Source organism: Madurella fahalii (assembly GCF_045866475.1).
Source record: "Madurella fahalii IFM 68171 DNA, scaffold_3, whole genome shotgun sequence".
NCBI classification, from domain to species: domain Eukaryota; kingdom Fungi; phylum Ascomycota; class Sordariomycetes; order Sordariales; genus Madurella; species Madurella fahalii.
This window is the reverse complement of record NW_027263973.1, coordinates 5,392,937-5,406,909: the sequence shown is the minus strand read 5'-3', so window position 1 is coordinate 5,406,909 and position 13,973 is coordinate 5,392,937. Positions and strand designations below refer to the sequence as shown.

Here is a 13,973-nt window from a genome sequence, read left to right as displayed (position 1 = left end):
GGCTCTCTCCCTTTTTCCTGTTTTGACCCGATAGCAAGCAGAGCCATCTGCGATTTTAGCTGCTTCTCTGGCCGCTCCCAGCAAGGGCTTTATGCTCCGTCTCACCCTCGTCTCGGAGCATATGGAAAGGAGATGTGGTATCTGAAGGGCGTCCAGCTCGCCTTGCGGCGCGGGCTGACACGATCTGCACATGCCGGATCAGTGGGTGGCGCACATTTTGGAATTTCAAACTCGAGCGGTGCAAATGGAACGAACGGGGACCAATTGGCGGGGACGAGGTGGAGGGATATGAAGGGCACTCGGTTGTTGCTCGTTACTTCGCATCTCGGCAACATTGAACTCGGGCGAGGAATTCGCTGAGCGGGACACATGGATGGCCTCGTGTCCAGCCGCCCCGCGATAAGGACCGGAGAAGTAACGAAACTTCTCTTTAGCAGCAGATGGACGTCGCTGCCTCGAGCTCACAGTGATGCTGAGGATGGCAGGACAGTGTGACGAGGGATGAGGAGGGCAATTCACTTAATGCTCTAAGTCTCCCACAGAAAATATGAACAATAACCCACCCTGAACCGCCGCCCTGTGGTGATAGTTGCGGGAAGTGGTGTTGGTAGAGTAGCGTTGTTTGATCGTCTCTAGCACGCAAGTGCCCGCTATACATCTGAGGTCTGGCGCCCTAGTTGTTGATGGTTGCCGTGATGACGACTTTGGAGATCTGTATGTAAACAATTCGACGGACAGCCATTGCCGGGACGGTTGTGTGCCACAATCGTCTCGCTGGACCCGGTGCCCCGCAAGTCTGTCTCGGCACAGCGTCACAGCAGACTAGGGTTCTTCGTCGTCTCCCCTCACCCGTCGCATTCCAACTTGGTCTATCAGTCCAAGTCGCAACCAACGTTATTGCGCAGAGGATGATACCCCGCCAAGCACTCAGGGGTTTGTTTATTGTTGACAACACACATCATCGCTTCCACAACAGCCTGAGGATTATCAGGCCAACCGTCGGCTCTCTTCCCCGTTTGCGCGTTCCACTGTCATTGGCACTTGGATACTCAACCATGGCCGAAACCACTACCCCGGGAAATCCGGCCGTTGATGTTAAGAACCGGGAAGAGGGAAAGAAACTCATTAATTTGCTGCGCGGCTGGCCCTCCCCTAGACTCCTCCCCATCGTCCAGCTCCGCGCCGCGGCCAACCGCGCCCTTAGCGACCCGGCCATAAGCATCCCTGCACTGCAGTACGCCCCTGATCCGGGGTACCAGCCGCTCAGGGAAGAACTAGCTCGCTGGCTGACGCGGCAGTACCAGTCGTCCCGCGACATCAGCGCGGACGAGATTGCGATTACCGGCGGCGCGAGCCAGAGTATTGCGTGCATCCTGCAGTCGTTTACGGATCCGGCGTATACGCGCGCCGTGTGGGCTGTCGCACCATGCTACTACCTAGCGTGCCCTATCTTTGAGGATGCTGGGTTTGCGGGGAGGTTGAGGGCCGTGCCGGAGGATGAGGGCGGGATTGACTTGGGGGCTTTGGAGAGGGGGTTGAGGGAGGTGGAGGAGGCAAACAAGGGGAAAGAGGACGTATGTTTATTCCTCCACATGCCTACTCCGTGTATGAAGGTTAACAAGCACCTCCCGAACCGGCAGCAGCCGCTCTTCAAATCTCCTAGCCCCCACCGCAAACTCTACCGCTACATCATCTACTTGGTCGCCACCTCGGCCAACCCCTCAGGCAAAACCCTCTCGCTCCCGCGCCGCCGACGCCTCGTCCACCTCGCGCGGGAATACAACGCGCTCATCATCTCGGACGACGTCTATGACCTTCTTCAATGGCCCACCTCCGTTTCCCATTCCCATTCCCCCTCCAGTCCACCAACCCCCCTCGTACCACTGCCCTTGCTCTCCCAGATCGACCTCGCGCTCCCCCCTTCCGCGCACAACCCGCCCGGGCCCCGCCACTTCTCGCACGCCGTCTCCAACAGCTCCTTCAGCAAGCTCGTCGGCCCGGGCACCCGGACGGGATGGATCCACGCCTCGCCGGCCTTCGTCCACGGCTTCTCGCAGACGGGCACCAACCGCAGCGGCGGCGCGGCCAGCCAGCTCGCGGCGGCCATGGTCCACCAGCTGATGGCCGCCGGCGAGCTGGACGCGCACCTGACGCGCACGGTCCGGCCGGCGCTGCAGAGGCGGCATGCCCTGGTCGTGGAGGCTGTGGGCCGCGAGCTCGGGCCGTTGGGCGTGCGGGTCTGGGCCGGCAATGGGGCTGCCGGGGCTGGTACCGCTGCTACTACTGCTGCTGCTGCTGCTGCTGCTTCTGCTGCTGCCACTGCTGCACCCAGCGGCGCTGACGGGACGGATGGGGTGTTTGGAGGGTACTTTGTTTGGTTGACGCTGCCTGAGGGGATGCCCGACGCGCGGGAGATTGCGGAGCGCGCGGAGCAGGAGGAGAATCTGATCGTTGCGCCGGGGCGGTTGTTTGAGGTGTTGGGCGACGAGGAGACGGCGAGGTTCCCGAGGAATATCCGGTTGTGCTTCTCGTGGGAAGAGGAAGAGGACGTGGTGGAGGGGGTGAGGAGGCTGGGGAGGGTGCTGAGGAGGATGTGTGACCAACCATAGACGGGAGAAGGACGGACGAGCTAAAACAGGGCGCAGAGAACTTCAAGTAGTGGCATATGGCATGCCTTGCGGACAAGCCGCGCGAGGGCCCAGCGTGTCAATTAGTCACTGTCTGGCTATGTCGCATGCTGAGCGGTACATTATTTCAATACCATGCCATGGTTGAGGCGTGTCCACCCATCACCGCAGACCGTCCTTTAACTCCAACTCTACTAGTATCGGCGTCCTGGCCACCGGCGTCTAGACCAGCTAGACCAGCCTTGTCAGGCTTGTCTTGAAGTGGCACACCAAGAGGCCCTCGGTCGCCGCATCTCAGCGCTAGGCGCTATTATTGATGGCAACATTGTTCGTTAGGCGCGGATGATTGCTGCCCGCGGCGACCGCACCTTTGCCTTTGCATCGCTAGTCGAGGTGACCAGCAAGCTGCAAGGGGCCGTGCCTGTTCAGTCAAAGACCCAGTTACAAGAATCTGCGGGCTCCAAGGAGCGTTCTGCCTGATCCTCTTCACACTTTGGCAGCAGGAGTGTCATAGGAGTGGATCTGACAGCTACGTCAATGGCGGATGCGAGAAGGGAATGTCCAGGCCGGCCAACATACCTTCTCGGCGAGCGAGATCCACTCGTCTATACCTTTCGTGTGCGGGTCCGTAGAGGCAGCATCCGCCGTCCCATGGGTCCAGACCACCAGGTGATCAAACCCAGCCCGCACCTGCATGCTGCTTGTGGGCAGTAGCGCATCGACGTCGATCACGTCCACCTCGCCTTCGTCGGGCCGCCCGGGCTGTTCCTCGCCAACGGGAGTGACTGCAACAACACCGCGGTACCCCTCTGGCACCTTGACCGTCTTGCCCTCAAGTTTGCGGCCGCGGAAATAGGCGGTGCTAGTGCCGTCTAAGTCGCACAATAGATTTGACCCCGGTTAGTGATCAATTTCGGCCTTGTAGCAACAAGAGTGTGATAGGGAATCTGACCCGTGCTATTCTTGGGCTCCCAAAAAGATTCGACAGGTTCGACGGAGCCATCGTGGTGGATGCGGCATGGAAGGAGATGGGGTGTTGTTTTGGGAGTCCCCCCGGACGGCACACCCGACTTCAATTCGAGCATTGGACGAGAGTGCTGGGATTGCTGGGACATTTTCGTTGAGGATTTTTCACTGGCTATTTCTTATCGGCGGAGGTTTGGTTTCTAAGGGTTATCAACTTGGCAATGGATAGAGCAACGGACAGACGGATGCTGCAACGCGCAGGCCGCTGAGAACGCGTTGGGAGCTAAAGTGGAACGCGGGCGCGAGTGGGGCTGCGGCAGGGGTGCTGCAAAGCAGGTTGGACCCGACCCCGGCCTTCGGCGCATCCAGCGTCCCGGAATATCTCTGCTTCCAAAAATTACCTCTCCGATGCCGGGGCGAGTTGTTGAATCTCGGATTAGATTTTGAGCATTTCCAAGGGACAGGTACTGAATTGGCTCCAATTGCAGAGAGCTCGTGCGGTTCATCCCGAGTACCCCAGAATCTAGCCCTCCGGCGCCATCTTAGTTCACACATTTTGACCCCATGGGGTGCTTGTCAAACCAGGATGTCTGTCGCTAGTGGATTGTCTCAGAGACAGGGGCTGCGGGTTGTCTTCTGTCGTCATGTTTGGCGATATCCCTAACAATGATATTAAGACATTAAAGCACGCACAGTGTATAATGTATACGCTACCGTCGATGACTTACGCCTCCGTGGATTTGGGGTCCGTAGGTAGGTAGGTAATTGTCGCGTAACATTGCCCAATCGGGTTTATGGTGGTGTGAGTCCGTGTGCCCTGCCGTCTGGAGTCTCAGGTTCTAGACAAAATCTGGGGTTCGTAGCTATCTCGCAGTCTGTAGCAGAGGTGATGAGAAAGACAGAGACGACCGACAAACGGTGAAGACAAGGGCTACAGTTTCATATGACGCCCAGTTGCTTGTATTCCAAAAAAGGGAGCTCTTTATTGATTGGAACACTGGATTTCGCTAGAGGTTTCTTCCTCCTCCTTCTCCATTCACCTCAGTTAGCCCGATCCAGAATCCAATGTTGATATCGCTCCAGGCGCCAGGTGGTACATGTACCACCACTCGACCTGTTCCGGCGAACTGGATCCATGATGGCCCCCCCGGGGCGTTGGCAAGGTCGTTTGATATCGTTGTGATGAATCAAGAGAGGGCTGGGCTCGTTGGGGGGCGCCCGTGAGGAAACTGTTCCCCCCCGCCATCGCTCCTTCTGCAGTTAGCAGAACAACCGTCTCCACCAAACACAGCTTGGTCCCATGACCGGGCGCCTTCCAGAACAACCACCAAGAATTTTGTTGAAGTGCCCGTGAGCAAGTGAAGTATGATTGACCCTCTTCACTCCGGTTTCCAGGTTGTATATATTGTCCCTCTGCCCTTAGGTTCGAACCCATCTCGACCGAACTTGTGAGTCTCTCTCTCTTCACAATCGTCCATCCACCTTTGACTCGCAACCTGGAAACCACCCCTCAGTCCAGGCCCTGACCGCTACCGCACGACACCGGTCTCTCAGCGGCCTGATTAAGAGTCAGTATCCCGGCCTGAACAGAATAGGGGCAAAACTAACTTAACCGTGCTGAGCAGGTTGAGCGCGGTGCGAGTAACTACAGGTCGACAAGTATCTTTGTGCCAAGTTGAAGGCGGCATAGCCGTATAGCCATTTCTGTCTTTGCTCTTTGGCTTATCTGGAATTCACTTTCACCACATCGCTCAGGGATACCACCGGTCTGCTCTTAGGTTCGGTATTGAGACCAAAGATGGCGCCACCGTCCTCCCTCCCTCACGTCGCCGAGGCCATCTCTACTCCCGTGTATCGCGGCACGGCGTACCTCCGCAAGAGGCTGGGGAGTTTTACCTGGGCTCCCGCACTCTCCATCGCCAAGCCCGCGATCCTGTCTCTGCTCTCCTCAATTGAAGTTGGCACACTCCTCCTCATCGACAAGCCGGGAGGACAACGTTATCGCTTCGGCCAGGAGCTCAGCAACGACCTGGACGAGCTCACTCCAGCCGAAGTGATGGTCTTGGCTGACACCAGCTACGGCGTGCGAGACGCCGCTGCCGCCCCGCGCGTTGAGATGGTGGTGGAGAAGGACTCGTTCTGGATGCGCCTGTTCCTCTTTGCCGACATGGGCTTTGCCGAGGCGTACATGCTTGGTGAGGTCGAATGCGGCGATTTGACGGCATTTTTCCAGCTCTTCATCCTGAACCGTGACCGCCTCGGGAACGGAACCACTTGGTCATCCATGATCACCAGCGCCATCGCAGGTCTCGCTCGCTCAACCAACACCATGTCGAACTCCTTGTTGAACATTTCGGCGCATTATGATATCAGCAACGACATGTTTGCTGCCTTCCTGTCCCCTGACATGACATATTCCTGCCCGATTTGGCGTGAAACACGTCCTGAGATCGAAACGACCGAGTCGCTCGAGCAGGCCCAGATGACGAAACTGCACCGCTTCATTAGCGGCGCCAGAATCAAGCCGACTGACCATGTTCTGGAGATCGGCACTGGCTGGGGCTCGTTCGCTATCGAGGCGGTCCGCAAGACTGGCTGTCGTGTCACCAGTCTGACCTTGTCCAAGGAACAGAAGGAGCTCGCTGAGGAACGCATCGCAGCGGCGGGTTTGTCGGACCGCATCCATGTATTGCTCAAGGATTACCGTGCCTTGCCTGTCCCGGAGACCCCGTACGACAAGATCATCTCAATAGAGATGCTGGAGGCCGTGGGCCAAGACTTCCTCGGCACCTACTTTGCCTGCATCAACCGACTGTTGAAGAAGAAAGGCGGTATCGCCGTCTTCCAATGCATCACCATGCCCGAGGGCAGACACGAGGCGTATTCCCGGACTGAAGAGTAAGTCGTATCAAATGGTCAAACGGGAACACCTGCTGACACTTGCCCCAGTTTCATTAACCACTACATCTTCCCGGGAGGATATCTTCCCTCCATCACGCAGCTGCTGAACCACATCACGATCGAGTCCAAAGGCACCCTCATCGTGGAGAGGATTGAGAACATCGGCGGTCATTATGCCAGAGCCCTGCGGCTCTGGAGAGAGCGTTTCCTGGCAACTTTTGAGGACACCATCCGTCCGGCTCTCAGAAGGGAGCACGAGGACATGGGAGACGAGGAGGTCGAGGTGTTTCGGAGAAAGTGGGAGGTAAGAACCCCATCATTTCCTAACTCATGGCCCGGATGCTGATGCAAGACCCAGTATTACTTCGCGTACTCTGAAGCCGGTTTTTTGACCAAGACGCTGGGAGACGTCATCATCACTGTCGGCAGAGAGGGCGCGCTGGAACTGATGCAGGGCATCCCGCTCTGACGGCGGTCGGCCAAGACGGACCTTTTGTGACACGGTGAATCTCATCCAGAATATCTGGGACGAGTTTTTGGTGTTGTGTAAACTCGTGAAATACGCGGCGTTACCGGAAAAGGACGGGGGACTCGGCTAGCGTGTGGCATGTAACATCTTGATGCATTTCGAGTGTAGAGCGGAGCGGGCCTCACGGCTGAATATCAGCGCCTTTTAGTCTTTTTCCCCTTAGGTTTTGACTTCGTCCCGTCCGTGTACCGATTCGCATGCTCGACATCGAACGCCGGCTTGTGTTTCCTAAAGAGGAGCATCGCCACCCGGGCGTCTTCGATACTCGAGTGCTGGCCGGTTTGGATCTCAAGCCCAAGCAGCTCCCGCACCAACACGCGCAGAGCCGGTTTAGGCCCGTAGCCGTACTTTCTGAACCCCGAGAACTTGGCTGTGTCCCGGATCTGTTTAGGCGGGTGGTCTAACCGCAGAACCTTAAGGTCGTGCTTGACGTCGTGCCCGACCAAGATCCTCCCCTTGAGTAACTCTGCAATCTGGTTCTGCACGTCGTCAAACTTCCGCGCCTTGGCCATGTGCCGGGGGCTGACGCCGCTGACATGAGTGCGCCAGTCGACAACGGGCTCCTGGGGGCGCACGTAGGAATCGTAGACCTGCCGCCCGTGAAAGTCGACGATGCTAGCGCGCGCGAGCATGTCCTCGTGCCCGCCTTCCCCCACGCCCACCATCTCGCAGTCTATGGCCAGGTACTTGCCCAGTTCGAAGCCCGTGGCTAGCCCTTCGTTGGGACGCGCCGGGCTTTCTGTCAGGAGGGAGTTGGATTGTAGGCCGAGCCCGTAAGCTTCGGCCAGCTGCTCCGGAGAGATGTCGTTGCCTGAGGCCCACAGGGCGAGCGAGGGGGAAATCCCTTGCTTGGAACCGGGCGGCACCGGGTCGACTTTAGAAGACTGGGCGTTGCCCATTTGTTTAGGTCGTTTGGTCAGGGATTCAGACGGTGGTTTTGCTGATTGCCGTGCTGCCGGCTCTTGTCTTTGATTTTGTTTCTGTTTCTTCCTCGAGACCTGCCCACCGAGGCCGCTGTCGCCTGCCTTCCTCTTTGGCGGTGCAGGCTTCGACGCTGATTCGGCCTTGATCTGGGCTTGCAGCTTCTTCCAGTTTGATGATAGTTCACCGGTCATGGCTGCAATCGTGCCAGTCGGATTGCCTTGGTTACTGCGTAATACTCGTCAATTTTTCATCGTCAATTTTGACCAATGGTGTAGTTTGATGAAATGCACCGGCGATGGCGTCTTGTTTGGTAGTAAAAATTCACGAGGTTCTCTTTCACATGTTGACAGCCGAATACAATGATACTGTACTGTACAGGTACCGTATTTGTCACTCCCAAAAGCTGAAAACGGTTAGCGTTGTGGCGAGTGGCAGCCAAGGGCGCTAGAGCCACTTTTTTATCTCGTAGCACGCAGCGCGCCGATTGTGAGAGATGCAGCTCTCCGCTCCCTAAAGATGATTCCATCAACATCACGCCCTAGTCGTCGGAATCCATCATGAGTCCAAACGGCGCGAACGGAGATGCCACTGTTGGTTCTGACGGGCCGAGACAAAAGGGCAAGGCTACGCCGGACACGCTCAAGTAGGTCTATTAAATCGCCCGGCGCACTCCCATCGCAAAGGCCGCGCTAATGCTCCGTAGGGTCGGATGCATAGCCCTCGTCACAAAAGATGGACATCCCCGCCGCGCCGAGATTCTGAGTATCAAAGAGACCAAGAGCGGCCGGCAGTTTTACTGCAACTTTGATAACTTCAACAAGCGCTTGGATGAATGGGTGCCAGTTTCTAGGATTGATTTTGATCACGACGTCGAGTGGCCGAATCCCGAGAAAGAAAAGCAAAAGGACGCTAAGAGCAAGAAGACGGCGTCGGCAGTATCGAAGAAGTCGCAACCATCCAAGAAAGCACAGAAAAAGATTGGCAAGCGGGAACAGTCTGTCGCATCTGAGGGGCAAACGCCGCATCCATGGACCGATTTTGTCGATTCGCAGCAGCAGGGCAGGACGCCCAAAGTGGAAGATGGAGAGGACAGGGCGACTGCGAGCTTGGATGTCGGGGGGACGCCTGGTGTCGGCCCGGACGAGATGGAGTTCGACGAGGATGAGACGCCAGCCAGTGCTGCCAAGAAGGAGAACGTTCAGTCGTTCAGCCGTGAGCAGGAGATCGAGAAGCTACGGACTTCGGGCTCTATGACGCAGAATCCGGCCGAGATCTCCCGCATTCGGAACATTTCCAAAGTAGAGTTTGGGCGGTACGTCCTGTTTCCTTGGTACTTTTCTCCGTACCCCGAGGTTTTCAGCCAGGAAGATTGCATCTTCATCTGCGAGTTCTGCCTGAGCTACTACGGCGACCTCAAATCCTTTACGCGGCACCGGAGAAAGTGCACACTCCAGCACCCGCCAGGGAATGAGATATACCGGGACGACTTTGTGTCGTTCTTTGAGATCGACGGTAGGCGGCAACGGACGTGGTGCCGGAATCTGTGTCTGCTATCAAAGATGTTCCTCGACCACAAGACGCTCTACTACGATGTTGATCCTTTCCTCTTCTACGTCATGACGTCGAGGGACGAGAAGGGGTCCCACATCATCGGCTACTTCTCAAAGGAGAAGGAGAGTACGGATGGGTACAACGTCGCCTGTATCCTGACATTACCGCAGTATCAGAGAAAGGGGTATGGCCGGCTGTTGATCCAGTTCTCGTACGAGCTCTCCAAGATCGAAGGCAAACTTGGGTCGCCCGAGAAGCCCCTCTCGGATCTAGGTCTTTTGAGTTACCGGCAGTACTGGTCGGAAAATATCATTGACCTGTTACTTGGCTTCAGCGAGCGCGACGAAAAGTGCACGATCGAGGGGATCGCGTCCGCCCTTGCCATGACGACGCAAGATGTCGAGCATACACTTCAGGCGCTCAAGATGCAGGTCTACCATAAGGGGGAGCACAAGATCGTGATCCCTGAGAAGTTGATTCTGCAAAGAGAGAAGTCAAAAGCGAAGCAAAAGCGGCTGATCGATCCAGAGCGGATTCAATGGAAACCCCCTGTGTTTACAGCGTCCAGCAGGACATGGGGTTGGTGATCTCTCTCCGAACATACACGATAAGAGGGGGGACTGGTTTGGGCATTCGGTGTTGGGGAGTTGGTGGTTGCGGTGGAAGGGGGTTTGTCGGCTTTGCAAAATATACCCAATAAGCGTTATCTCAAGAGCCCTCCTTGCCTTGCCCCTTGTTGAGAAATACGATCAGGGGCCCCAGCGCTACATATGTATGCATTTGGTGCTTTATGCACTTAACGGAGCAATTAAACTAGACCCACTTCCGCGTCCCCAAACGCGTACGGTCTCTCGCCCCGCGTTTTCTCGCGTTTTATTGACTGCGTGGACCGCCTTCTCTGAGACCGACAACTCTTTGCGATTTGCAAATACCCCTTCCTTACCTTGATCACTACATCGTCTCGGCAAGCAGGCCGTGAGAGAGACACTCGTTTTACAATGGCGACTCCAATGGAGGCTTCCAGCGACGCCGGGTTCATGACATCGGATGGCCCCGCCCGAAGGGCACAACAAATTCCCAGCTCCTCAGGCGGCCGCCCTCGAGCGCCCCCTTCCGAGAGTCTCGCCGGCGTTAGTGATGGTGACGGCGAGGGCTTCGCTGATGATCAGGTCCCGGTCCGCGCCAGACCTACAGACCCCGCAAACATCCCCAGGGTCGAGGACAAGATCGGCCTCATCATCCAGGAGCACTTTGAGGCCTTCATTGAAGGGTGAGTGGGCTTGGCTCGCCCAAAGTAGTCGCAGAGTTCCTGACCGGCGCCGCAGATACATAGAGTCTCCCACCGCCTCTGGGCAACCGACATCAAGCGCTGTCACGACCGACAAATACTATGTCGCCCAGATCCATGGCATGCGGACACACCAGTTGTCGACCTTTTACGTCGATTACAAGCACCTCGAGAGCTGGAACAATGGAGCCTTGGCCACGGGTATAATGGAGTCATATTATCGGTTCCTCCCTTTTCTCACGGCCGCGCTGCACAACATGATCGCCAAGTACGAGCCCCAATATTTCCGCGAGCATCGCCAGCCGACCGCCTCTAGCCAGCAGCACACATCGGGCGGCAGCAACATGGGCTCGGCGAGCCAGAGCGAGCTCAACAGCAAGACGGCGAACCAGCAGACGGACAAGCTGTTCGCCATCGCCTTCTACAACCTGCCCCTGGTCTCGCGCGTGCGCTCGATGCGCGCGCGGAACGTGGGGCAGCTGCTCTCCATCAGTGGCACCGTCACTCGCACATCTGAGGTCCGGCCCGAGCTGGCTCTAGCCACCTTCGTCTGCGAGGCCTGCCGCAGCGTGGTCCCGGACGTCGAGCAGACGTTCCGCTACACCGAGCCGACCCAATGTCCCAACGCGACGTGTCTGAACCGGACCGCGTGGCGTCTCGACATCCGGCAAAGCACGTTCGTGGATTGGCAAAAAGTGCGCGTGCAGGAGAACAGCAGCGAAATCCCCACGGGCAGCATGCCTCGCACAATAGACGTCATCCTCCGCGGCGAGATTGTGGATCGGGCAAAGGCGGGCGAGAAATGCATCTTCACCGGCGCCTTGATCGTGGTTCCCGACGTCAGCCAGCTAGGCCTGCCCGGCCTCCGCAGGGTTGCCGTCCGCGACGACCGCGGGGCGGATGCGGGAGGCAGCGGAGTGAGTGGTCTGAAGGCCCTGGGCGTCCGCGATCTCACCTACCGTCTTGCGTTCCTTGCCTGCATGGTGACGCCGGACGTGTCGTCTATCGGCGCCTCTGGCGAAGCGCAAATCGTTGATATCATCGGCTCTCTGACAGGAAGCGCCGCCGTCGAGACCGCCGATACCATCAGGGAGCTGCAGGATGCCGTCCTGACTTCGTACACCCAAGAGGAGATTCAAGATCTCCGAGCCATGGTACACAGCGACCACATTTATGCAAGACTGGTGCAATCGCTCGCCCCCATGGTGTACGGCCACGAAATCGTCAAGAAGGGTATCCTGTTGCAGTTACTCGGAGGCGTCAGCAAGAACACGGCAGAAGGGATGCAGCTCCGTGGCGACATCAACGTCTGCATCGTCGGTGATCCGTCAACGTCAAAGTCGCAATTCCTCAAGTACGTGTGCAATTTCGCGCCGCGCGCCGTCTACACGTCTGGCAAGGCGTCCTCGGCGGCTGGTCTCACTGCAGCCGTAGTTAAGGACGAGGAGACAGGCGAGTTCACCATCGAGGCGGGCGCGCTCATGCTCGCCGACAACGGCGTCTGCTGCATCGACGAGTTTGACAAGATGGACATTGCCGACCAGGTAGCCATCCACGAGGCCATGGAGCAGCAGACCATCTCGATCGCCAAGGCGGGCATCCAGGCGACGCTCAACGCACGCACATCGATCCTGGCGGCTGCGAACCCGGTCGGCGGGCGGTACAACCGCAAGACGACGCTGCGCGCCAACATCAACATGAGCGCGCCCATCATGTCGCGCTTCGACCTCTTCTTTGTCATCCTCGACGAGTGTAACGAGCAGGTCGACCGCCACCTGGCCGAGCACATCGTCGGCATCCACCAGATGCGCGACGAGGCCGTCACGCCCGAGTTCTCGACCGAGCAGCTGCAGCGGTACATCCGTTTCGCTCGTACCTTCCGGCCCGAGTTCACCGACGAGGCGAAGGAGGTGCTGGTGCAACGGTACAAGGACCTCCGCGCCGACGACGCGCAGGGCGGGGTGGGACGGAACAGCTACCGCATCACGGTCCGTCAGCTGGAGAGCATGATCCGGCTGTCCGAGGCCATTGCCAAAGCGAACTGCGTCGAGGATATCACGCCCGATTTCGTGAACGAGGCGTATAGCCTGCTGAGGCAGAGCATCATCTCAGTTGAGCACGACGATGTCGAGGTGGACGACGAGGAGGAGGTGGAAGACAGCGCGGCGCTGCGGCAGGCTGCCGACGCGGCCGCCGGGACGCCGGCCGCTGCTGCTGATGAGGATGGCGACTCGCCCATGGCCGAGGAAGACGACCAAGGCGAGCGCCAGGCGTCGGCTGCGCCGCAGCGCGAGAAGCAGACCATCTCGTATGACAAGTACATCAGCATCGTCAACATGCTAGTGTCGCGCGTTGCCGAGGACGAGTCGTCGGGCAGCGGGGAGGGCATCAACGGCGATGCGTTGGTGCAGTGGTATCTCGAGCAGAAGGAGGACGAGCTCCAAAGTGAAGAGGACTATAATATCGAGATGGCGCTGGCCAAGAAGGTATTGAAGAAGATGGTCAAGGTAAGTTCTTCACTCCTCTCCTTCTCTTGGTCGAGCAAGCTACTGACGGCCTACAGGACAACATCCTCATGGCGATCCGTGGCCAGGGCATGGCGGATGGAGAGGATGATTCGGGCGAGGGCAGCTCCGCGCAGGCAGCGAACATTGTCTACGTACTTCACCCGAACTGTGCGGTAGAGGAGTACTGAGCTGGGAACGTGGTTATTCATAGATGGATGGTTCATTTGCGCGCGGCATAGCTGGGCAGCGAGTCAAAGGGCGTATGGAGTTGTGCATGGATCACGGTCGGGTATCGGACGTTAGACACAGCAAGGTTTGGGACGGAAGGCGGAGCAATAACGAGACCCCTTATATCCCCGTCACAGTTGTCGGTTGGTTGTGGGTGACACTGTTATACTGTTCAAGCTCGTGCATCCAAAGCATCCTGATCATGGATCAACGCTCCGTTGTGCCTACCGCTCTGTGAATTACACTCTTGTCTGATAGAGGGGGTTGGCCCCCTTGTTCTGCTTTCCATTCCGGCCTTCCACGGTGTTATCTGGACGGCCATCTTCAGTGTTCCATTGGGACCATCGCCGCTCGTCATACGCACTTTTTCGCTCTCCTGGATACTAATAGCTGAACAAAGTGTTTACTCGCGCAAAAAAAGTCTTTCTTTTTAAACTCGCAAATCCGTCGCA

The 13,973-nt window shown here is 57.5% G+C and overlaps 6 protein-coding genes across 6 annotated transcripts; 4 read left to right on the top strand and 2 right to left on the bottom strand.

Annotated features, from left to right (window-relative positions):
* Positions 1-1,055: 1,055 nt before the first annotated feature.
* On the top strand, positions 1,056-2,609 carry YEY2 (Valine--pyruvate aminotransferase; the record flags this gene model as incomplete). Its single annotated transcript, XM_071062375.1, has 2 exons — positions 1,056-1,574; positions 1,641-2,609. The coding sequence occupies 2 exons, from the start codon at positions 1,056-1,058 to the stop codon at positions 2,607-2,609; spliced, it is 1,488 nt and encodes a 495-aa protein (XP_070918476.1).
* A 504-nt stretch (positions 2,610-3,113) lies between these two features.
* MFIFM68171_06954 (uncharacterized protein) lies at positions 3,114-3,742 on the bottom strand (the record flags this gene model as incomplete). The annotated part of the gene is made up of 3 exons (XM_071062374.1): positions 3,114-3,149; positions 3,207-3,499; positions 3,580-3,742. 3 exons carry the CDS (start codon positions 3,740-3,742, stop codon positions 3,114-3,116), a joined length of 492 nt encoding a protein of 163 aa, XP_070918475.1.
* Positions 3,743-5,391: 1,649 nt separating this feature from the next.
* On the top strand, positions 5,392-6,963 carry MFIFM68171_06953 (Tuberculostearic acid methyltransferase UfaA1; the record flags this gene model as incomplete). Its single annotated transcript, XM_071062373.1, has 3 exons — positions 5,392-6,491; positions 6,543-6,798; positions 6,853-6,963. 3 exons carry the CDS (start codon positions 5,392-5,394, stop codon positions 6,961-6,963), a joined length of 1,467 nt encoding a protein of 488 aa, XP_070918474.1.
* A 194-nt stretch (positions 6,964-7,157) lies between these two features.
* Positions 7,158-8,138, bottom strand: REX4 (3'-5' exonuclease; the record flags this gene model as incomplete). The annotated part of the gene is made up of 1 exon (XM_071062372.1): positions 7,158-8,138. The coding sequence occupies one exon, from the start codon at positions 8,136-8,138 to the stop codon at positions 7,158-7,160; it is 981 nt and encodes a 326-aa protein (XP_070918473.1).
* Positions 8,139-8,504: 366 nt separating this feature from the next.
* On the top strand, positions 8,505-10,085 carry ESA1 (Histone acetyltransferase; the record flags this gene model as incomplete). The annotated part of the gene is made up of 2 exons (XM_071062371.1): positions 8,505-8,590; positions 8,651-10,085. 2 exons carry the CDS (start codon positions 8,505-8,507, stop codon positions 10,083-10,085), a joined length of 1,521 nt encoding a protein of 506 aa, XP_070918472.1.
* Positions 10,086-10,496: 411 nt separating this feature from the next.
* On the top strand, positions 10,497-13,481 carry MCM6 (MCM DNA helicase complex subunit mcm6; the record flags this gene model as incomplete). Its single annotated transcript, XM_071062370.1, has 3 exons — positions 10,497-10,768; positions 10,824-13,293; positions 13,350-13,481. The coding sequence occupies 3 exons, from the start codon at positions 10,497-10,499 to the stop codon at positions 13,479-13,481; spliced, it is 2,874 nt and encodes a 957-aa protein (XP_070918471.1).
* Between the last annotated feature and the right edge of the window lie 492 nt (positions 13,482-13,973).